Source organism: Rhodnius prolixus, unplaced genomic scaffold, assembly GCF_049639745.1.
Source record: "Rhodnius prolixus isolate KJV_2025 unplaced genomic scaffold, Rpr scaffold_1, whole genome shotgun sequence".
Taxonomy (NCBI): Eukaryota; Metazoa; Arthropoda; class Insecta; order Hemiptera; family Reduviidae; genus Rhodnius; species Rhodnius prolixus.
In genome coordinates, this window is record NW_027411581.1 from 5,758,979 (window position 1) to 5,781,262 (window position 22,284).

The 22,284-nt window shown below is 32.6% G+C and overlaps 2 protein-coding genes across 7 annotated transcripts in view; one reads left to right on the forward strand and one right to left on the reverse strand.

The window, feature by feature from the left end:
* Hsc70-3 (heat shock protein 70 cognate 3) lies at positions 1-5,425 on the forward strand. The gene is made up of 10 exons (XM_074125559.1): positions 1-395; positions 626-744; positions 867-1,098; positions 1,206-1,340; positions 1,428-1,664; positions 2,537-2,986; positions 3,065-3,277; positions 3,391-3,528; positions 3,648-3,872; positions 4,931-5,425. The coding sequence occupies exons 2-10, from the start codon at positions 626-628 to the stop codon at positions 5,138-5,140; spliced, it is 1,959 nt and encodes a 652-aa protein (XP_073981660.1). The 5' UTR covers positions 1-395; the 3' UTR covers positions 5,141-5,425.
* LOC141452910 (uncharacterized) overlaps positions 5,354-22,284 on the reverse strand; it is a 23,857-nt gene continuing 6,926 nt past the window's right edge. For 2 of the 6 annotated variants that reach the window (XM_074125455.1, XM_074125463.1), the window contains exons 6-29: positions 22,095-22,255; positions 20,594-20,753; positions 19,148-19,406; positions 18,841-19,070; positions 18,315-18,417; positions 17,994-18,124; positions 17,456-17,584; positions 17,204-17,371; positions 16,765-16,930; positions 15,481-15,596; positions 15,256-15,351; positions 14,196-14,406; positions 13,920-14,100; positions 12,720-12,903; positions 12,452-12,647; positions 12,097-12,290; positions 10,890-11,048; positions 10,674-10,802; positions 10,413-10,543; positions 9,261-9,354; positions 7,725-7,886; positions 7,389-7,485; positions 6,899-7,009; positions 5,354-6,819 (exon numbers count right to left, since the gene is read on the reverse strand). In XM_074125455.1, coding sequence (XP_073981556.1) covers positions 6,719-6,819; positions 6,899-7,009; positions 7,389-7,485; positions 7,725-7,886; positions 9,261-9,354; positions 10,413-10,543; positions 10,674-10,802; positions 10,890-11,048; positions 12,097-12,290; positions 12,452-12,647; positions 12,720-12,903; positions 13,920-14,100; positions 14,196-14,406; positions 15,256-15,351; positions 15,481-15,596; positions 16,765-16,930; positions 17,204-17,371; positions 17,456-17,584; positions 17,994-18,124; positions 18,315-18,417; positions 18,841-19,070; positions 19,148-19,406; positions 20,594-20,753; positions 22,095-22,255 — 3,669 coding nt within the window. In that variant the 3' untranslated portion in view covers positions 5,354-6,718. Of the gene's footprint in view, positions 6,820-6,898; positions 7,010-7,388; positions 7,486-7,724; positions 7,887-9,260; positions 9,355-10,412; positions 10,544-10,673; positions 10,803-10,889; positions 11,049-12,096; positions 12,291-12,451; positions 12,648-12,719; positions 12,904-13,919; positions 14,101-14,195; positions 14,407-15,255; positions 15,352-15,480; positions 15,597-16,764; positions 16,931-17,203; positions 17,372-17,455; positions 17,585-17,993; positions 18,125-18,314; positions 18,418-18,840; positions 19,071-19,147; positions 19,407-19,746; positions 19,956-20,593; positions 20,754-22,094; positions 22,256-22,284 lie in introns of those variants that run through there. The other 4 variants (XM_074125498.1, XM_074125472.1, XM_074125480.1 and 1 more) reach the window with 4 other exon arrangements.

Genomic DNA, 22,284 nt, shown 5'->3' on the forward strand with positions numbered 1-22,284 from the left:
ATTAAGCACTAAATTACTTTTGAATGTATGGTATGGTATGTGCAATATTTAATCAGAATCTTGAATTACATTCAAAGCTTTAAACTTTGAAATATTGCGCTAGAACATTCTAGGGCATACACATGGACCAATGAAGCCTAGACATGTCATTACAGATAGCCAATAGATTTTAAGAACGTATATAACTGTGTAAAAGAGATTTCGGACCAATCGTATTTGTCCACGGCATTTTGGAGAGTAGGTTGTAACTTTCAGCACTTTCATTCTCATTTTATAAGCTAGTACACTTAAGTCGAGACGTTTATTCGTAAGTTACTCGTGTTGGGATATTAAACTTTTGTCATACCAAAAACAAAAATAATTGAGATCAGAAGCAAGAATTCTGTTTTAACGAGGTAAAATATTAATATTTTATTTTGTTCTTTTCTTGTTTTGTTTGTACATTTTAAGTTCCTTAATGAAGAATGTTTAAAGTACTTGAATATATAGAAAAGATTAAAATTCTTCCAAATTGTTATAATTGTTTTTGAAGTTAAGTCATTCATATGACCGGTCCACGTTTAAGATGTATTAATTAATGGTGGAGTTAATAGCATTGATTTTTTACTTTTAAATTTTTGTATAGATGATGCTACAGGGGGTAGTTTATCTGCTCTTAGCTTTGGGATTAGCATGTGCGGCGGAAGAAAAGAATAAAGATGTTGGAACAGTAGTCGGAATTGATTTAGGAACTACTTATTCATGGTATGTTAAATGTCTTGTTTTAAGTGTGCCATTTATAACGGTACTTTGCTCAGTGCACTTTAGCAACTTTCATCCTTTTTTTATGAAAATGTTTTATAAGTTGAGTTGAAAATATTTTTCAGTGTTGGTGTTTACAAAAATGGGCGTGTGGAAATTATAGCGAATGATCAAGGAAATCGTATTACACCTTCGTATGTGGCGTTTACAACCGAAGGTGAACGATTGATTGGAGATGCAGCTAAAAATCAGTTAACAACAAATCCGGAGAATACTGTTTTTGATGCAAAACGTCTTATTGGTAGAGAATGGACTGAAAACAGTGTACAAGAAGATATTAAATATTTTCCATTTAAGGTATTTTTTTTTTTTGGAGGGACAATGTCTGAATATATTTAGTAATTGTAGCATTGTTCTAACAAATAGTCTTGGAAATGTATTAATATTTTTATTCCTTTTATCAGGTAATGGAAAAGAACAGTAAGCCTCATATTCAAGTATCAACTTCACAAGGTAACAAAGTTTTCGCGCCTGAAGAAATATCGGCTATGGTTCTTGGTAAAATGAAAGAAACTGCTGAAGCCTACTTAGGCAAAAAGGTAAGTTTTTGTATGTATTCCTCCCCTCTCCCAAACTGTGTTTAAAAAACAAGATGTATTTATATTATTCTTCTTCCTCAAATTAAGGTAACACATGCAGTTGTAACGGTACCTGCTTATTTTAACGATGCTCAGAGGCAGGCTACCAAAGATGCAGGAACTATTTCAGGTCTAGTAGTAATGAGAATTATCAATGAACCAACTGCAGCAGCTATTGCTTACGGTCTGGACAAAAAGGAAGGCGAAAAGAATGTTCTAGTCTTTGATCTAGGTGGTGGAACCTTTGATGTGTCTCTTCTTACTATTGACAATGGCGTATTTGAGGTAATTTTATAATATCATTATTGATATTAAAAAGTAAGCGTAATTTCAAGGCTTATTATTTTTAATTGCATTGCTGTTTGCCTTCACTTAACTTAAAATATAATTTTAGAGAACTCAAGAAAGCTTTCCTTCTTCGATGGTTTTGTATATAAAAGAATAGATTGAAATACGATCGTATCTGTGTTCATAAATCATTACCAGCCTGGTAGGCCGCTATTTCTTCTTATTTTTCCCTTAGTTCCGGAATTATTTTTTCCTACTTCAAGTTTAGTGTCTATGATTCGGCCGTTGCTGTTCGTTCTTAGCACGCTTGACTTAAACTTTTAGCTTCTGTTGCACTGTTATGAAGTTGATCAAACTTGCGGGTTAAATAAATAATATATATGGTAACTTCGGTATAGTGTACTTGAGTTTGACTTTATCGTTACATTTTTCGTTTTAAGCTCTAATTTAAACTTAAAAACTTAAAGATAGTGTACCAAGCAAGGCGTGGACCATTGTTTATTGTCGACCTGTTCTTTGTGACTGAACATAATCGTATAACACTTGTCATATTTAAGATGTACACAAAGTATTGTGTGTAAACCCCCCCCCCCCCCCAAGAGATTTCTAACTAATTACGTTTTAAATGTGAATGTCAGTTTCAATTGTTTTTTAAGTGTCGAACATTTTGGGTGTGTATCTTCTCAGCGAACCAGTTGTGACACGAAGGTATCCTTTGACGACTTTCTACAACAGTTATACTCCATTTTAGTGCCCAAAAAAAATGCACTCTAAAATAGAAGATTTGACCACAAAAAGACAATCTAATTTATAAAACAACTACAACTGCGCAGCCTTTTTTAAGAGATCTCTTTTTTAAATGTTTTTAGGTAGTATCAACCAATGGTGATACCCATTTGGGTGGTGAGGATTTCGACCAGCGTGTCATGGATCACTTCATCAAACTGTACAAGAAGAAAAAAGGCAAAGATATTAGAAAAGACAACAGAGCCGTACAGAAGTTGAGACGTGAAGTAGAAAAAGCCAAGCGAGCATTATCATCAAGTCATCAAGTTAGGATAGAAATTGAAAGTTTCTTTGAAGGAGATGATTTCTCAGAATCACTTACCAGAGCGAAATTTGAAGAACTTAACATGGATCTATTTAGATCAACAATGAAACCTGTACAAAAAGTGTTGGAAGATGCTGATATGAATAAGAAGGATGTCGATGAAATCGTACTGGTTGGTGGAAGTACTAGGATTCCTAAAGTACAGGCTCTTGTCAAGGAATTTTTCAATGGTAAAGAACCATCAAGGGGCATCAATCCTGATGAAGCTGTAAGAAACTTTTATTATACTTTGGCAGTTGATACGCCAAGAGAGAAAATAATTTACTAATTTTATTCTTTTTTCCAGGTAGCCTATGGCGCAGCCGTCCAAGCTGGAGTACTGTCTGGCGAACAGGACACCGATGCGATTGTATTGCTGGATGTCAATCCTCTAACTTTGGGCATTGAGACTGTTGGAGGTGTGATGACCAAGCTCATCCCTAGGAATACTGTTATACCAACTAAAAAATCTCAGATTTTCTCTACAGCTTCGGATAATCAACACACTGTTACAATTCAGGTTAGCTTGTCGAACTGTTCAGCTTTTAGTTTAATTTTAGGTATTGAGAGTGTAGTAGTGTTAAAATACTTAGTTGCGTGCGTAGAAGTTTGACAGTTTCTATTCACTCTTAGGTTTATGAAGGTGAACGTCCAATGACAAAAGATAACCACTTACTTGGTAAATTTGATCTAACTGGAATTCCACCTGCTCCAAGAGGTGTTCCACAGATTGAAGTGACTTTTGAAATAGATGCTAATGGAATTCTGCAGGTAATTGTTCATACGTCAATGACTTTCTATTTTTATTATATTTTTCAAAATCCTAGTTTATAGATATGTTATTTTTCCGAAATTTTTGTTTTTTAATCAAAGATCAAACACAATTTTAGGTATCAGCTGAAGATAAGGGCACAGGAAATAGGGAGAAAATTGTAATAACCAATGATCAGAACCGACTTACACCGGAAGATATTGAGAGGATGATTAAGGATGCTGAAAAGTTTGCTGATGATGATAAGAAACTTAAAGAACGTGTTGAAGCTAGAAATGATCTTGAATCGTATGCTTATTCATTGAAGAATCAACTTTCCGACAAAGATAAACTTGGATCTAAGGTAAGTTTCTAGGGGAAAACAATCCTTTAATCTTTTCTACCTATCCTTAAGAACGGGGTCCTCTTATCGTTGGTTATCAAGACACACTTAGCATCTTGCTTCAACGACTACATTGTGCTTCCTTAAATTTAGGAACACAGTATGCTGTTTCTTGAGGCGCCGGTAATCTTGCCAAAATATTTAAATCATTCTAGTTCATTTTTCTTTTTGTTCAGAAAATATCAACCCACCTTATTCCAAGTGAAGAGTGTGTCTTTGTACATCTCTCATGGCCATCAAGGTGTTTCATCGTTTCGCTTTTGAGGGATTCAGTACCTTCTTTACCACTTTTTCACTTTCATTGCTGTGAATTTTACAGTTCTCTGTGTCTGTGTATAGTCTCTCAGATGTGCTAATTCTTTGCAACATTCCATTTTTCAATCAATTGTCTATTTTGTTTTATTTCCTGTATCCAGACAGTGCCGATAAGTTTCCCAAAGAAGTGTTATAGTTTGTCTATTTTTTTGCAGCGTTCTCAATTATCCCTTTTTGATGCTTTCTCGTCTTCTTTTGAATCTTCTTTATATTAATTCTTCTCTTTTGTCATGGCTATTTTTTTTTCCTTGCAAATCGGGTTACCTACCTCCATCCTGCAAATATGCGTGAATTAGTTGCTCCTTTCCACATCAACAGAAACGGCAGCGACATTGCTTTTGTTTCCTTTCGACTACGCACAGAATGCGCATTCTAACTCTATCCTTTTCTTTTTACTCAAGAATCTCGATTAAGAAAGTATTAAAAGTCAAATACAAAGTGACAAACTGCCTTCCAGGGCTTAAAATGTCCTTCGGGTCAGATGAAACCCCTACATTAATTTTCATTAGCGCCTGTTTGGTGTTTTTAAAATTAGAAATCTGAACTAATGTGCGTCCTTTTATAGTAATATACAGTTTTTGCTTAATCCATTTATAAACAAATTAAATAATACAGTATGGTCTCGAAATTGTAAATAGTAGCTTAATTTTTTACTTAACTTTTAGAATATAATAATATAATGTTGAATTTCTTCTCTCCCACAGGTCTCTGACTCTGATAAAACCAAAATGGAAGAAGCCATTGAAGAGAAAATTAAATGGCTCGATGAAAACCAAGACGCAGAAAGTGAAGCATTCAAGAAACAGAAGAAAGAATTGGAAGACGTTGTTCAACCTATCATAGCGAAACTGTACCAAGGTGGATCACCACCACCAACTACCGGCGGTGAAGATGATCTTAAAGATGAACTATAAGACTGCACAATAATTTAAAGGGGAAAAAGTTAATTTTCTTTATACTGTGGAATTTTTCTAAATAAAATAAGCGAGGGTTTTTAGTGTGAGCAGTTGTCTATTAAAGCAGTATTTATTTAAATTCGAAGATTTAGAAGTAAACAAAAAAAAGATTGCCGGAAGAAAAAGTTCTATTTGTGGGGATTATTTTGGGTTAAGGCGTGTTCTCATTCATTCCACAGTTTAGACTGTTTTTTTTTATTTTGTTTACTACAATAATTTATTTTTTATTTTTTTTTTTTTTTACTTCAAAATAAATTGAATAAATGAATAAATAGTAAAGGATAAATGCACACCCACAATTTAAATAAAAAAGAAGAAAATTCAAAAACATAATATGTTTAGCATATTATTGAAAAGTTTGTCATATTGACAATATTCGCGAGTGTTTATTATTATTTAATTGTGATAGAGGACTGAAAAAAGTACGCATGTGATTATATTCGTTTACGAATATTTCCTTTTTTTTTCACTCATAGGGTTATTTCATTTTTTTTATATACATAAGTATAATTCTGTATGTAAGAACGTTTCTGAAATGTAATTGTAATAATAAATTATTTAAAATAAACATTAAAAAGAAAGTGATAAATTATTTTTCTAGTTCCCTTTAATTCGTCATGTTATTCAGGAAATTCTTTTATTATAGGTGTTTATTTGAAATGCTAATTTATCAAAAACATTTTCAACATGCTGAGTCGTCACAACAATTGTTTAGGTTGACGTAAAACGTTATAATAATATAAATGTAGGTTAAATATGGTTGTTGCATAAATCCGTCTTTCATTTCTTATATTAGTTTTGAATGTTAAAGTCGGTACCTCGCAGCGGTGCAGATAAAGACGAGAACTGAAAAGCTGAGATATATATACAGTGGCACTAGGTTCTAATTCCCGATATTGGTCATGGAATATGAAAAAACAAAAAGTATTAAAAATAAATACACCTGAACAGTAGAGCATAAAATAATAATTTGGCATTTCCACAAACTTCATACAAGGTTAGAAGTGGGCACAAAATTAATCACTACTAGCCTAATTGTAACTTTCCTCAATAAGAAGTAAAAAACTTAATTTGATGGACAGTGTTGTCTGTAACGAGAGAACACTGTCCGGAGGCCGGCAGTGCACTGGAAAAAGCTCCGGGCGCTAATGACCTCAGCTGTTGATGCGTCAAAAAAAAAAAAAAAAAATTAACTGTGTAATGCTCTTATTATTAATGACGGGAGTCCAATGGTTGCATGGTATACAACCTGCGAATGATATTCGCCCTTCTAAAATCAATCAGCCAGAACATACGAGTTGAAGAATCTAAAAAGCTGATAACATACGAGTACTATGTTCTTATCGGGTGGCACCCCTCCACATTGACCCTTAGATGTACTCGTAAAAGACAATGCTGTTTAACTACATTTAAAAAATGTATGCAAATATTCTTCTTTTTTCTTCACAGAATTTTTGGGTTGAAAAAGACGGATCTACCGAACCAATTAGTTTCTACAGTATATTTGGTATTCGCTCCGTTATAAGGTTTTTTTTTTTAAACATTTTCTTCAATAGTTTCCTCTGAAGTATTAAGCAAAAATTGAGTTGGAGATGTACCAGATGTTAAAAGTACCTTTTCAAATGTACATGGTTGAACTGAAAAACAAATTTCTACTATTAGTGAACATTATAGTAAATTTTGTAATTGTTTTTTTTTAAATGAGTATTTACTTACAAAATTCAAACCATTCATCTTCCAGTCCAGCATCTAAACGAGCTGATCTTAACGCTTCTCTCAAAGCAAACAGTAAGGAGATGGTCATACATAAAGCTGGTTCACCCGTAGCTAAAATATATTGGAAAGATTTCAAATTATTATTTTCATTTTCTCACAAAATGTAGGTTTTAAAGGTCTACTGAGTATGAAAAAGTGGTATTTTAATTAAAATATACTAATTAAAGAAGTCCAAATTCGATATTTAAATTGGTGTTATGCTTTACTGAAGGAATGATTCCAAGTTTATGAAGAATCTTGAAAACGCTCAAAAAATGACCTGACATTCATTACTTTTAGAAATATTAAAAAGTGGCAAATTTGCTAAAATTTGAGTGAAGAAATTGGTGAAACACCTTTTTTAGTTTATCTACTAAGTCAATTTTTCTGATTTAAGACTCCACTAATAAACAAGAATTACCATTGAATTCTTTTAAGAATATCTATTTACCTTTTGATCGAAGCGCACTGAATGGATTTGGATTATTCTTTCTAAAGGATACTCTAAAATCAATAGGAATATCTCTTGCACCGGGCGGCCAGTAAGTCTATAATTAAAAAATATATTTCTGTTTTATTTACATCATGATACCTAAAGACAAGAATTAAAAATCAATTTTCCAACTGATCTACTGTTTTAAAGGTTCTATAAATTTGTATATACCTACTTAATTAAATTCGAATAATATTCAAATAATAAATTCAAATAATTAAATAATATCAAAAGAAAAAAAAAGAGTAAATTCGTATAGCTAGAAACTAACCAAAAATTAAAAAGATTACTTACCCAAGTACGATCTGTTAATAGAGCACCAGTGTTCGGATTATAAACTAGTTCTTCACTGTTAAAGTAGCCAACACCCATAATAAAAGCGCCTTCAACTTGACCAACATCTAATAAAGGATTTAAACTATCTCCTGTATCTTCTAAAATATCTGCTCTTAAAATCTGTAAAATGAAAATTACTAGATAAAATTTGATTTACTAATAGTTTTGACAAATTTTGTTTATTTTATTGCTCCTAATCTGCCATCGTGGAGATATTATATGTTGAGAAAATGTGCCAGAGTATGATCGGTCTATGTGTAAGATGACCTAGTCCCTAGGTCGAAAGCTCTTTAAAATAAATGGCAATGACTGAAATGGCAGTTATTTTTTTAATCCTATTGAAACAATGAATCAGTCACCAAAAAAAATGAACAATTAATGGATGTATTTTTGTTTTGGTAGGTAGGACTATCTCGATTCTAACAATTTTCTTTAGTCAGTAATATTCATTGTGTAAGTGTAGATCTATAACACTTATTTGAAGCATTTTCTCAGAAAAATCTACTATCGGGAATGATTTAGCTCTTATAAGTGCCACTTCTGAGTCATTATATAGTCCCTATTTTGACAAGAAACGAATGACGTTACAATTCGAGTTTAAACGAAATAGTTTGGCTGAAGAAGAATTTACTGCAGAGTTTTTTTTTCTATTTTTCACGACTTGAGAATAACACAGCTTCACTACTAATGTAATGATTACAAATAAAATATGGGAAAATATATTAAATTCTTATCTTGTAAATCAGGTAAGTGAAAGTAACTCAATAACTCACACCAGACTTTTTTTTTTTAAAGCAATCAAATCGGAAAAACCTCAAAAATACTTATGATAACGATACGCTGAAGTAGACATTTTTATTAAATAAATATTTTGTTCCGACCTACATTTTTTTTGATATATTTTACACATAAACTTATGAATACAGAAAACCTTCTTTATAAAACCACAACTTAAACTAAAATTATTATGATGAGTATAGATAATATTGCTATTTTAGACAACGTATTACATAAAAGAAACGCACTTTTACATTTTCTAGTTAACATATTCCATTTCTGAAGTGCGATTAAGGAAGGTGGGCCGAATACCTACCTACACAGCAGCTACCAATTCTTTGACTCAAAACATTCTACACCCACAAATTTTACACTTGTGGAAGTTAGAGGATGCCAAAGTTGGAAAAAGAGAAATAGTCCTAAAATTGGGTACAAAATCAATTAGCTACGAAATTAGTTTTTCATTTGTTTTCGGATCAGCATTAAACAAATGCGGTACCACCCATCTTGCACAAATTCTGCTATACACCTTACGGAGTCAGCTACAATCGCCGATCAACTAACACGGCTTGGTAATTCACTGATAACAACGCCATCTTTGTAAACAGCTGGGAACTTTACACTTTTACTTCTAATAACTATATTATATTCTATGTTTTTGTTTTGATTGCTGTCGATGACATAATTTATTATTTTAATAAAAGAAATAATAATTACTTGATATTGTCCTGTAAGCATATCCACTTCAACTTCTGTAACTGTTACTCCATATATTGAATAATTCACGAGATTTGGTTCCTTCATGCTGTACCTGTTATTAAATATGAATATATTTAAAAGCCAATAAATAATATGGACAAAAAATTAAAAAATACTTCACAAATTCAAATTTAAATAAATCAAAATAAACCATTAGAGTGACTACCAGAGTAAATTCGAAACTTCAAAAAAATTTAATTCAATAAATTGCGGTTTGAAAAAAATAAAATAAGTGTTTTCACACGCACCCACAAACATACCCATTCACGAATGTTTCAGAAGAAAATAGTTCTAAATAGTTCGTACTTAATGAAGTCCGGAATTTAACACGATTTACATCTTTCCCTTACTGGCAATACTATTTAGTAAAGTACTATTATTAAAAACAATGATTCTTCTATCAAACGCTTAAATCTTCTAAAAATCAAAGTAAGGCCAATAAAGTAGTTTTGAGTGATATAAGTTTTCTTTTAGTGGTGTGCTTCTCATACATGGACTACGTCAGGAATGCCAGAGCTTCTAAGGATACCTCGTTGAAATAGAAAGCTTGAATTTCCAATAACATTGCTTATTTAAGTTGGGTAAGCTTGCTCAGGCGTATAATTATATTTTTCCCACCTATGGAAGGATTTTCAATTTATAAGATCCGCTTCTTACTACTCGTAAGAGTAGAAAGATTTTTCTTTTTAGTTTTTCTCAGGAAATACCAGTGTTGAGTTTTTTCTGATTAGAAATAGTGGTTTTAGTGAAATGGGGTTTGTGAATGTGTGTGTATGTAATCAAAAACGGAAAATCACAGTTAAAATTCAATATTTGGTTTAGAGGTGACAGATAAATAAGATTTGGTCAAAGTCGGTTAACTGGAACTACCACTTTAATGATGGTACTTACGATTTTCTTAAAACTACATACGCTCATTGCATAGTTCATCGGAAGAGTGATTGTGCAAACGCTTTTTCGAGATTACTTAGTAGTTTTCTAGACATTCAACAAAGGATTTCATTTGAACTTGGACACAATATGTGTTAGAGTAGATCTAACTTTGATTTTGAACTTTTCTTTTTTTTAATAGCAGAACAAAGTAAAAATTCTAAGTTAAAACAAAATTACATGTAGGAAGCGTTCAAGTTTACTCCTTCGTCGGTTGCTCTCCTTAATAACTGAGTCCAGGTTGGATTGCGCATTTGTTTTCTAAGAGGTTGTAACCTGTTTTGTAATTCTTGACAAGCCCTCAATGTAGCCTGAAAAATTATGTATGTAATTTTTTTTACACAAAAATCACAAATTATTACTTAAAATGCAACACTATGGGTAAAGCTTTTAGTAAGTGACCCATAATTAATTAAAGGTCATATTTTCCATAATACTAACGTAACAAACTGAATCCGTTGTCAAACTACCAACAGAAGGATAATTGTTTGGCGATGTTAGATTTCTATTCGGTTTCAATTTTACCATGCTCACTTCCACGCCTAATATTAAAGCACAAACTTGTGCAACCTTCCAGGATACAAAATTCAATTAGTAATTCATTATCTTTACGAAGAAACAAAATAAATATAATGGAATATTTACGTATTCTCAGACCTTGGTATTAATTCCCTGTCCCATTTCTACACCACCTGTAGTGACAGCTACTGTTCCATCGGGAGCATAAATGGAAACCATTGAATAATAACAAGGGAAGAATTCCAAATGGAAACTCATTGGTGTCAGAGATATTCCTTTTTTCTTCCAACGATTTTCCTAAAAAAAAAAATTGTATAACTAGAGTTAAGTACATCTTAGTAACTGAACTCATCCGAAAATTTGTAAATACAATTGGTAATACAATAGTATTTGAAATTTTGACTGTGAAAGCTTAATGAGTATTGAAAAATAACACAGCTGTTTACTCTTCGAAGAATATTCCATTGCTAATACTAACTTAACCCCATCTTTGTGTCATTAATTGGAATCCCTCTAGAGAAACACGAAGGTTTTTTTGGAGGTACCTCTTCTACCGTAGTAAAATTTTACTTGCTAAAAATGAGGCATTGATTGAAATAATGTAGTAGACTGATGAAGCAAGATCTGGGCTATAAACGGATGAGGAAGTTGTTCATACTCCTGTTTCAGACGGACGTAAGGAGAGCGTGGTGTATTATTATGATTTAGAAGAACTTGTATTTCTACTTGCTGAAGAGGCGTACTTTTCATCCAGGATAGTATCAACAATACATTTGTGCTGAAGAGCTTCAATGGGTCATCAACCAGAAGACTCCTCAAAATTCCAAAACATGCAGCATGTGCAAAAGTTTAAAGAAAATGATTGGATTTGTTTTAGAAAATCGAGAAAAACTGAAAAAAATCTTTGGTAAAGCCGCACTTCGGAATGACAGATTTCAGCCGAAACCTCAGTAAAAGAGATGACAACCCTATCGAAACGAAAACAAAGAAAAAAAAAATAAACATTTTAGTCATGCATAAGTATTTTGTAACTTATGTATGCAGCTGAAAGTAAATAAGCACTTATTATTTTTATTTTTTTTTTTGGCGCATCAACAGCTGAGGTTATTAGCGCCCGGAGCTTTTTCCAGTGCACTGCCGGCCTCCGGACAGTGTTCTCTAGTTACAGACAACACTGTCCATCACCGGATAGTGAGCTGTAAGAAGCTCCTAGGAAGAGAAAACCTAAGGGTCAGCTGCGGGATTCGAACCCGGGACCTCCGCGTGGGAGTCCAGTATGCTAACCTCATAGCTAATCCCTTCCCTTATTATTATTATTATTATTATTATTATTATGCATAATAACCTTATTATATTGTTGTATAAGTTGTTTACGTTCATGGAACGAAGAACTTTTTTGTACTGCCTGAATCATTTCACGAATTGCATTTTCATCTGCTTTAACAAGGTGCATCTTTTTAATTTCAATTGGATCAATTTTTGTTACATACGCTATATGTTCCATAATATGTTCTATGACTGTCATTCCTTCCAATGTACCTATTATTATTAACTATATATCAATTATTTTATAACAATTTTGACAAGTTACCATTGTATACATTTCAAATATTGTACTTCATAGTTTTCAAATATTTTATAATTTTTACATTTATTTATTTTTCTAGCAATCAGATAATAATAGCTATTAGCCTAAATACCAGGAGCTCTTGTCCATGTATGGGCTGGCATATCCGTCAGAACAGAATATATATTTACACTCCACGTAGAAGAATCGTAACAATTTCTAATACCTTGAACGGTTAAATTAGTAATATTATCGTTTAATGAATTGCCAAAATTTTCGTACATGTTCATTGTTAAATACTGTATTTTTCCCTTTGAATTCACACCAACCTAAAATATAATTTTTATTAATTAAATAACATTTTTATAAATTTTAAAAAAGTATTAAATTTATCGGTTTACCTCATAGGAAGCAAAATTGGGATATCGTTTACCCAAAGCCCTCATATTGGTTTGCAATCTAAGTACCATTCTAACAGGACGGTTCAGTTTGTGGGCAGCCAAGGCAGTAGCTGTAGCAGTTAATGAACTTCTTGTCACTTTACTTCCGTAAGCTCCTCCAACTCTTCTTAGTTCCATATTTATACTTGAAACAGAAATTTATAATCTCATATTTTACTTTGTCATATATTCATCAAAGGCAGGCCAAAAACAAAACTGCATCACGCAGAAGGAGCAAAATTACTGGCTTGAAACTTTACTTAAATTGAACTTAAATATTAAATAGTTTCAATGAAAAAATTAAAGAAGTTTATTACAGCGTTCTATAATGTGTTTAACAATGTATTGTATTGTCTAATTTGAAGAGGCATCCTTGGAAGACGTTGTATCGATTTCTTGTCGCATCTCTTCTTTGGATTGTTGATGTTGACAAAGTAGCTCCTTTCAGTAGTTAGCGATAGAAGGAAATATCTTAATAGCTGTTTTATATTCCAAAAATACTCTGCAGGCATTAAATAGTGAGAAAGTACGTGTAAGAAACACGAGAAAGTATGGTGCATCATGAAACCAAGCATTATCTTGGACCGTCCAACAACGGTAATCAAAATTAGTTTTAAGATCTTGACTATTTACTATGAGGATTAAAGTTTCTTTGAATAAAGAACTGAAGTGATCTACGTCTAATGTAATACAGAAATTGCAGCTTTCAACCTAGCCTTCTCACCATCAATTTCGCCACAGACAAAAACTTAAGACTGCTACTAAAGATATTTCAATTCTTGACATCACTGGAATCTAAAGTCATATAGATAACCTTCGACATGGTCGATAGAAATGAAGACCAAATTACACTTTACAGACTGACGCATAATTTCAAGTTATTTATTATAATCTGGTAATTATCGGCCAAAATGTAAATAAACTATGACGGTCCAAACATTCTACTGTGAGATATAATTTTATAGTACAGGTTTATATTCTTAAATATATGCAATTTTTTTAGCTATAATTCACTAAAACGTTGATAAGAAACGTTCATATAACTTCTTCCTATAATACTTACTACTCTACGAAAGTTCTGTAATAACTGAACTGAAAATAGTGTTAGAAGTGAAAAACAAATTTCATAATATCTTCTTTTGTTTAATCAAATTAATATACCTGTTTTCAGGTATTCCTAACATGACTGCGATTGCACTCTGCACGATCTGTAGGTGTTGTGTTGATGAATAGACGTTCAATCCGTCTTCAATTGGTTCACAGAAACAAGTTTGTAATTCTAATGTGTAATGATATTGTCCTTCCATTTCATGTTCTCCATTTATTTTGTAATAAATATTTCCTGTAATTTGACAATTCTTTGTAGACATAATTCCAGAACATAACAGGAAATCCACTTTTTAATAATTGTTAAAAAGGCACACACAAAAATCTCACTTCCAGTAGTTGTTGGGGTTATTGTTCTTTCTAACCGAATACGTTGCTTTTGTCCACTGTCCAAAACTTGCTTAATGGTCATCAGAGGTTTCTCTGCTGTTGTATATTTTATTACAACATCATCTGCTGCACTTATCGCTAATTCCTGAGTAATAGCAACTAGAATTCCCACAGGTTGACCGGCATACATTACTTTTCCACTGCAAAATAACTAAAAACAGAATTAGAATGAATTTTCTTTGGATTTTTTTCTTTTTTAAGGGTCAGTATATATTGAATATCCACAAATGCGCTAACTTGCACAACAATTAAACGTGAATGGTAGACATTCTGTGACGAACACCATTTGGTCGCAAGACCAACTGCACCTCAGCCATCTTTGAGGGTTGCATGGACGTGTGGTTACCTTACATTTGCCGCAAGAGATTTAGAATGTGAGCAAATGTTTTTAGGGGGAAGTTGGTAAAGCGAGATTTGGAACGTTTGAAAATGAATGTCATGTTGAAGTCTGCATGAACAGTAACACTAAAAGTGCATTCCAATAGCTACTCCAATCCTTACAGATGAGATTGTAGGAAGTCAAGTAGAAGTGTCAAGACAAGTGATAAGTGAAAGTGGCCACAGTGGCTCTTCTTGACTTGTTAGCTGGCAATGATTCTTTAATAAGACATTCCCACTTTCTCTTGCAGGCGGCTACTTCTTGCCCACTTCTTTGGTCTTTTCCTGTATTTTATCAGGAAAGGATATGCTGAGATATACTACCAGACATGAGTTTGAACTTTTTTCAGTATAACGCAGATAACTTGGCAAATTACAGAAACTAACTTATTGAAATTATAGTCGGATATTTTGTGCCTTAACTTCTTGCGAGAATTTGCAAAGAAACTAACAATCTATTGTTTGAAGTTATAGTTCCTCTCATACTTGTAACCTCTTCTTCTTCTTCTTCTTCTTTTTTTTAAGGTAAATAAATTCTGCAGTTGATATATTAAATCCATCAAATTAGGAGAGGTTCCGCGATTCAAGCAGAAACTGTTAAAAGTAATAATTCAATACATACTTCTTCAAATTCTGGATTTAATGCATCCGGTAGAATAAAAGTGTTCTTGTTTGGAATATCTTTAGCTGAATAGAATGCAATAACCCCAGGTGTATTCTATAAAAAAAATAATAATAAATAAATAAAAAATTACGTTTCAATACTATTTTTTAAGTTATGAAAGTTTTATTTGTATACAAAATATAAGAAAGAATAAGAAAAAACAAAACAAAATAATTCTCTCACAAGTGCTGGAGAAGGATCGATTGAAATCAAATCACATTTAGCTCGATCTGTTGTGACTAAAGCGCCGTAGAGTTCTCCAGGTCTCTTTGGCATATCGTTAATGTATTCTGCTTCTCCTGTAATGTAATATTAAAGTTCTAAATCCAGCAATTTGTTTTGAAAACTTTTTTAGGAAAATTATAAAATCATGGTTTTACAATCTAAAGTTTTTTTTATAGTATCTATGATAGTGTCACGATATGAACTACTGCTGCAATTCTTTGAGTTGCGTATCTTGAGTTGATATGCCTGCTACTTAAGTGGCGATATGGGACAAGTAGTCTCTTGAGTTACGTGAGAACTTGAAGAGTCCTACACAATTTTTGACCATGACTGAACCATTTTGTGGCATCGCTAAATGCCTTGGCAGTGCGGTCATCAAAAAATGGATGCACAAGTCGCAGGAGTGGTGGGTGAGAACGTTTTTAAAATACTGTATAAAAGAGAAATGGCACTTTTGAGGAATGGCAAGAAAACATTCTCTTCGTCAGATTTACACTTATTTGAATTTAGTTGGTGAAAAAAATTGAAATAGAAGTTAAAGATGTATGAATAGTAAAGAAACTCATTAAAGCCATTTCGAGAAAATCTCCAAAATGCCGGAAATCCTTTCAGTAAAGTAGTACTTCCGATTGAAGTACTAACTACAATCAGGTCCCACCGAAGAAAAAAATGAAATAAAAGTATTTTCCCAAAAAAATCTACAGCACTATTTGAATATAATGTACGGTTGTGTACCCTACATATTATACGAGTATGCTCCTCGTAAAGGAGCATTAAATGGGTGGCCTAAAATTCTGATTGTCTTGAAAATTCCGCAACTGAAAGGCCACTTCACTAAATAGATTATTAACTTTTTTGTGTTTTCCTCAAAAAATAGCTTTAACTTTCTAATCACGTTGCACTGCACTAGTTTGGTCTACAACTTTTTTTGAAAAAGTTTTCCACGATAATTCGACAAATGGAAGATTTGGTGTCTATTCTTCCCTATACAACATTCACCATTTAAGTAACATCTGCGTGTATTATATTATAAAGAGCGGATTATTTAATTCTAAGTTCGAAATTCATTTCAAAAGTTTTTATTAGAATAATTTTTCTGGGCAATTTCGTTTTGAGTTGTTAAAATTTTCCTTTAAATCAACAACTCCAAGAATTGTAGTAAAAAAAAAAGTCGAATTAGTGTTTACAACAGATTTCTTTTCCTTATCCAATGTCTTCTAATAATTTCTTTGTATTACTTACCTGAACATTGCAGTATTGCTTCTAATTTCTGTATTGGTTTATTAACAGGCCAAAATTTTTTATTAGTACTATAGTCTTGTTTTCCTGAAGATAATGGCCGCCTAAGATTGTTACTTCCACTTCGGAACTTTTTGTCGATTTTGTTTGAATTAATACTCAGAATGTACTGTGAAAAAACAAGCAAAAGTTTTTTAATGTTGTTATCAGGGCAATGAATATTAAAAAGTACCTCTAAATAAATAAAACCTACAACCTACTTTTCTTGCTTACTACCCATAAACAAGTCTAGGCTTATCGTAACAAACCATTTCAGTGTAACCTTTCGATCCATTTATCGTTCTTATAAAAGTAAAATAACTAATCATTTAGTAGAAAGATAGCTTAACATATAAGACAAATTATTATTTCTAAAACTTTACATGAAATTAAAAATTCTTACCCTGTAAAACAAACTAATCGCTAACAGTTTTTTGTAAGCAGGTGAAGCTTCAGTTGGTTCAAATTCAGGCTGTATTTCTGCATTTAATATTGTAATGGCTTTTTGTATTGTTCGTACTGATAGCAACGGTTTTCCAATTAGAAAATTCTCCGTCTTATGAGCGTGCACCTAAGGCAAAATAAAAAATTATTTTTAATACAATAACGTCTCTTGAAGATTTATAAAAGTATAATACTAAAAAATTGATTTTACAAACTCCCTGCTAATTCCACCAAATACGATTGTTGGTTTCTCTTCAACTATGTAGTTATTATGTTCATGAATTCTAAATAAAAAACCTGCGTTCACATGAGCATGTACGTTCTGTCTGCGGGCCATGATCTGACACAAGAAATAACATTTACATGGCACCATAATCAAAATTATTATTGGATACAAGGTTGGATCCAGAATGCTGGATAGCATGTATTATTCCAATCGTCTTATCATTACCGTGTTTTTCGTACTTCTGACTGGTTTCGAATTTTATTCGTCTTCAGAGACTTGACCCAATCATTCACTGAATCATTGAGGTTTATATAGAGAAATTTGACTTCCATGTATAAAGTTTTTATACGTTGTCACCGCATCATCTTACGCCTAGCTTCTGAGAAATAGTGTAGCGACAAAGAAATGAAAGTAAAATGTCTCTATAAATCAAATGAAGGTTATCCGAAAACAGACAGAATTACGAATAAAAGGCATGATGTAATAGTTAAAAATAATAATTTTTAATTATTCAAAGACTTACCTTATAAGTCTTTAAGTAGTAATGATTCCTACTTAAAGCTGGTAAAATGATTTTCGTTATTACTTTATGATTCATATCCATATTCAAATATTCTTCCGGGGTGAGTACGTGTAAAATTCCTGTTGGATCATCTGTAAATATCAATAATTTTAGAGAGTTATTTTAAGTTTTCAAGTGAGAAGAATATCTGAAGAAATCTCTTTGACAAAAAAGCTTAAAAGCAAAGAGATCGTATCTCTTCTTTTTAATTTAACTTATCAAATTTCTTATTCAATATATTTAAACATATAATCTGGAATATTTAAAAAAAGAAGCACTTACGAATTTCTAAATGAGCACCAATGGTAGTTAAAGTAAGAAATATATCCGACGGAAATTCTCTATGATCGTGTTTTATAGAAAGATTTCCAGATATTGTACCAATCTATACCAAAAAAACAGACATATTTGTTAAAAAAAATTGTCAAATTTTGTAAGCACACAATTCAGTAATTTTAAATTAAAATAGTAGTATAGAAATGTACTGCTGATGATCATCTTTACTTTAAGAGTTTCTGTAAAAAGTTTGGGCGAAATGAATGCGGAAGGTAGTTGAGGATGAGAAATTATGTTAAAATTTACTGATGAGGAAGCTGGTATTGCTCATGAATAGATGGAGTTATCACAGAATAAGAAGGAATTGGAATGTAAATAACATCAATAAAGTCCACAGATCCTATTCTACTCCACTGCCTCCTCAGGAGAGTGTTCTCTAATTGCTGATAAGGCACTGTACAATCACCGGAGGGTGAGCTGTACATCTCGTGTATATTATCACTTTTTACATTACTATAAAAAATTTATTTACATTTCTAACAGAAATATGTGCAACTAAATCAATATGATCGGCCAATACTTCCAAATAACCAAACATCAATGGATTTTCTGATGAAATTTTTAAAAATAATTCAATCACTTCACTTAATGTCATATTTCCACCTAGTTCGACATGATCGTTGTACACACTGTTGGTGCGAAGTTCGTAGACATCTCTGATATCAATATAAACTTGATACGGATTATTTATTGGATAAACACCTAAAAGGAAACAATAGTTTTTATTTTTACTTTTAAAAGAAGTTTTTTTTTATTTAAAAAACTTGTATAACACTTACCTTGAGCGGTATTTCCAGCTAATAATATATAAGTTTTTTCTAGAATTAAATCAAATACTTGCATTATTTCAAAAATAGTTTGAACTTTATACCATTCTGCGTTTTCGTGAAAGTTTAATTTCAATTTTTTAGGCGCTATAGCTAATTCAATAAAGTTTACTTCTTCAAAATCATTTTCGTTTTCAAGTTCAACAAATTGTTTCGGACATGTTTTACAATTTTCTTGACAATTAGCCTTGCTACACTTTGTTGCCAAATCCTAAAATGATACAGAACATAAACCAAAATTTATCTCAGAAAGAAATGGTGTGGACACTCTCAAATCTTTCTTTTACTACAATTCTTTTCTTCAAACTTTATATTTGTACTAAATATAAACTTATACTCATAAGAATATTTGAGAGAAGCGTGACTTGCTAACAACCCTCCGTTAAATCAATTTTCACGAAAAAAAAAAAAATCAAAGGAACAGGTCATTCATTATCTGAGAAGATCGAGAACAAACTCGAAAAATAGGTCATTCAAAAGATTAACACTTCCGGTTAAGCGATCTTTTTCAAACAAGGAATTTTAGCGAAAATGTATTTAAATATTGTTACCAACACAGTAGCCACATACTTTACTTCTTTCTACAAAACCACTTAATCAAAAGTTGTTACTTTACAAACTTTAAAATTTATGATTCATTACTTAAACATGTTCAAAGAAATCAGCTCATGAGGTTGTTTTTAAGAAAATCGCATTCGAAAGATTCACACTTTCAATGACGCTGTTTTTCTACTAGCTTAAAAATTTAGCACTTCAATCGATGCTAATGACTAATGTGAACATATCGATTAACTCGATTAATTACATAAAACAAAAAGTAGAGAAATACAATGAAATAATGTACATAGTTTTTTTACAAATTCCGTTTATAACATAAATTCAAATAAATCTACCGTTATCATTCAGCGCCGGCTACTGAATTTAGGTTGAATTATTGCTTTAGAATTACGTTAGAGCACGGACTGAACCGAGTGCTTTGACTCTTAAATTTAAGATATTTCAAAAAGTGGAATTAATCGATTTGTGCAGTAAACTGCTTGTATTATTGAAATGAACCTTTCAGTAAAATCTTTGTTTGAAGAAAACTAAATACAGTAAAGTGCGATAGATGAAATTCGAAAAAAGGATATTTTGTGACATACCCGGGGTCTCTGAACAGCCTTATAATTTAGATTTTCTAATTAAAAAGGACAGAATTATTTAACGTTCTATATTACAATGTGAGACCACTGGACTTGGAGATCAGAAGAAAATTAGGAAACTTTAGGATATTGTAAAAGAAGTTTCTCCTAATAGCCGGCGGTCGACACAATGAAATTCTTTTGACACTTTGTGGAAAAAACCTGCCCCTTGCCCTTTTCTGATTTTTTAATTACTAAACTCTATACTATTAATTACCTCAATGTCGGCACACCTCTGCTTCAACTCTTCTGTAGCATCACTGGCAAAACTTTTAAAAGTATCTAATATAGATCTATAACCGGTACATCTGCATATATTCCCACCGAAATTGTTTTCAACTTGTTCCATCGTCAATTTTGGACTGCCTCTCCATAAGCTGAAATTATTTTTTATAATAATGCAAAGATTTGTACTAAACAAAATTTGAAATCTAAAACATAACTTGAAAGGGGTTGTCTTAAACAGTCTCAAATGTGGACGTGATATTTCTTTACTTTCTGAATCAAAAATTATACCTAACTCATCTAAGATATGAAAGATCCCATCTTGATTCCTTCGCACGGTTGGATTAAACGCTTACTTTTTCTTCGTAAGAAACTTAATAGTGATGACTCATTGCAAATGAAGGCCCATGTACCAAAATTTACTACCTTTATTATTATTATTATTACTTTTAAGCGCATTAGCTGCCAAGATACTAGCGCTTCACTTCGTAATTAACGTAACAGCTACACAGTAATATCAACACTACATTAACCAATCAGCTGCATCGCATGGGCCTGGCAGATGATAGCCTCTGTAGGTTCTGTCAGGAAGAGGAGGAAATGGCACTGCACGTGTTGTGTCAGTGTGAGGGGCTCGTGTGGCTAAGGATGTTACTTCTCCGGGAGGAAAAACCAAGGCCTGTGAGCTTTACTCAAGAGTCACTCTCCAGCATTAAGAGTCTGATTAAAAGGACAGGTCTGGAGGGTGAGCTTTAAAGTGAGGGAAACCACAATAGATCCAAAGGGGTCGCAGTGGTGTAGGCCTTGAGGCCGCCCTAGTCTAATCTAATCAAACCAATCAGCTGTCTGTACTATAACTTCGTCAATGACACTCATTCCAAATCATCTTACACCCTTGCCCAACAAGTGCGGTGCAGATGAGTTTAAGGAACATGATTCGCACATTTCTTCTCCTATCAATCAACGAGAAGGCGTGCTGTCTCTTGTTCGCGCCATTCTCCTAACCGTCCACTTACAATGCAGCACCACTTTGGGAATTATAGAATCTACACAGAATTTAGCTGATTTGCCATATCGCCTTAACGTATGGCTACAACATGATCCGGTAACACACAACACACTTAAATCAAGCAGCATTAATTACTATATACTATGTACATCATTTTTTCAAAGTTCATTCAATGGTGTTATTATTATTTTAAATTAAAGGCGCGTCAAAATCTAGGTAATAGGCGTCCGGAGCTCTTTTCAGTGCATTATCTGCCTTCGGACCGAGTTCTCGCGTTAAAGACAACACTTTCCATCTCCGGACACAGATTTTTAAGAAACTAAAGATAAGTGGCTAGTTTGGGACCAGGGATCTCAGCGAGGGAACCTAGTGTGCTAACCACTGAGCTAATCCTAATTAATGATCAAAAAGACGGCTTTGCCAAACAAATAGTTTTATCATAGCAATAGTTTTTACGAAGTAAAGTACAAAATTCGCATCATACCTATACATGTTCATAATCATTCCAGGTGTACAATAACCGCATTGTGTTCCATTTAAGGCAGCCAGTCTGGTCTGCAGTTGATGATATCCCTGCCTTTTATCGCCCAACCCTTCAATTGTTGTGATCGCATATCCATGGCAAGCTAATACTGGTACCAAACACTGCCATGGTTGCAACATTATTAGGTTTT

Excerpts from the sequence above, each read along its gene's own strand:
- Hsc70-3 (XM_074125559.1), top strand. The coding sequence starts at position 626 with ATGATGCTACAGGGGGTAGTTTATCTGCTCTTAGCTTTGGGATTAGCA. Across the intron at positions 3,529-3,647 it reads ATGCTAATGGAATTCTGCAG|GTATCAGCTGAAGATAAGGG; the intron begins GTAATTGTTCAT and ends ACACAATTTTAG. Across the intron at positions 3,873-4,930 it reads AAGATAAACTTGGATCTAAG|GTCTCTGACTCTGATAAAAC; the intron begins GTAAGTTTCTAG and ends TCTCTCCCACAG.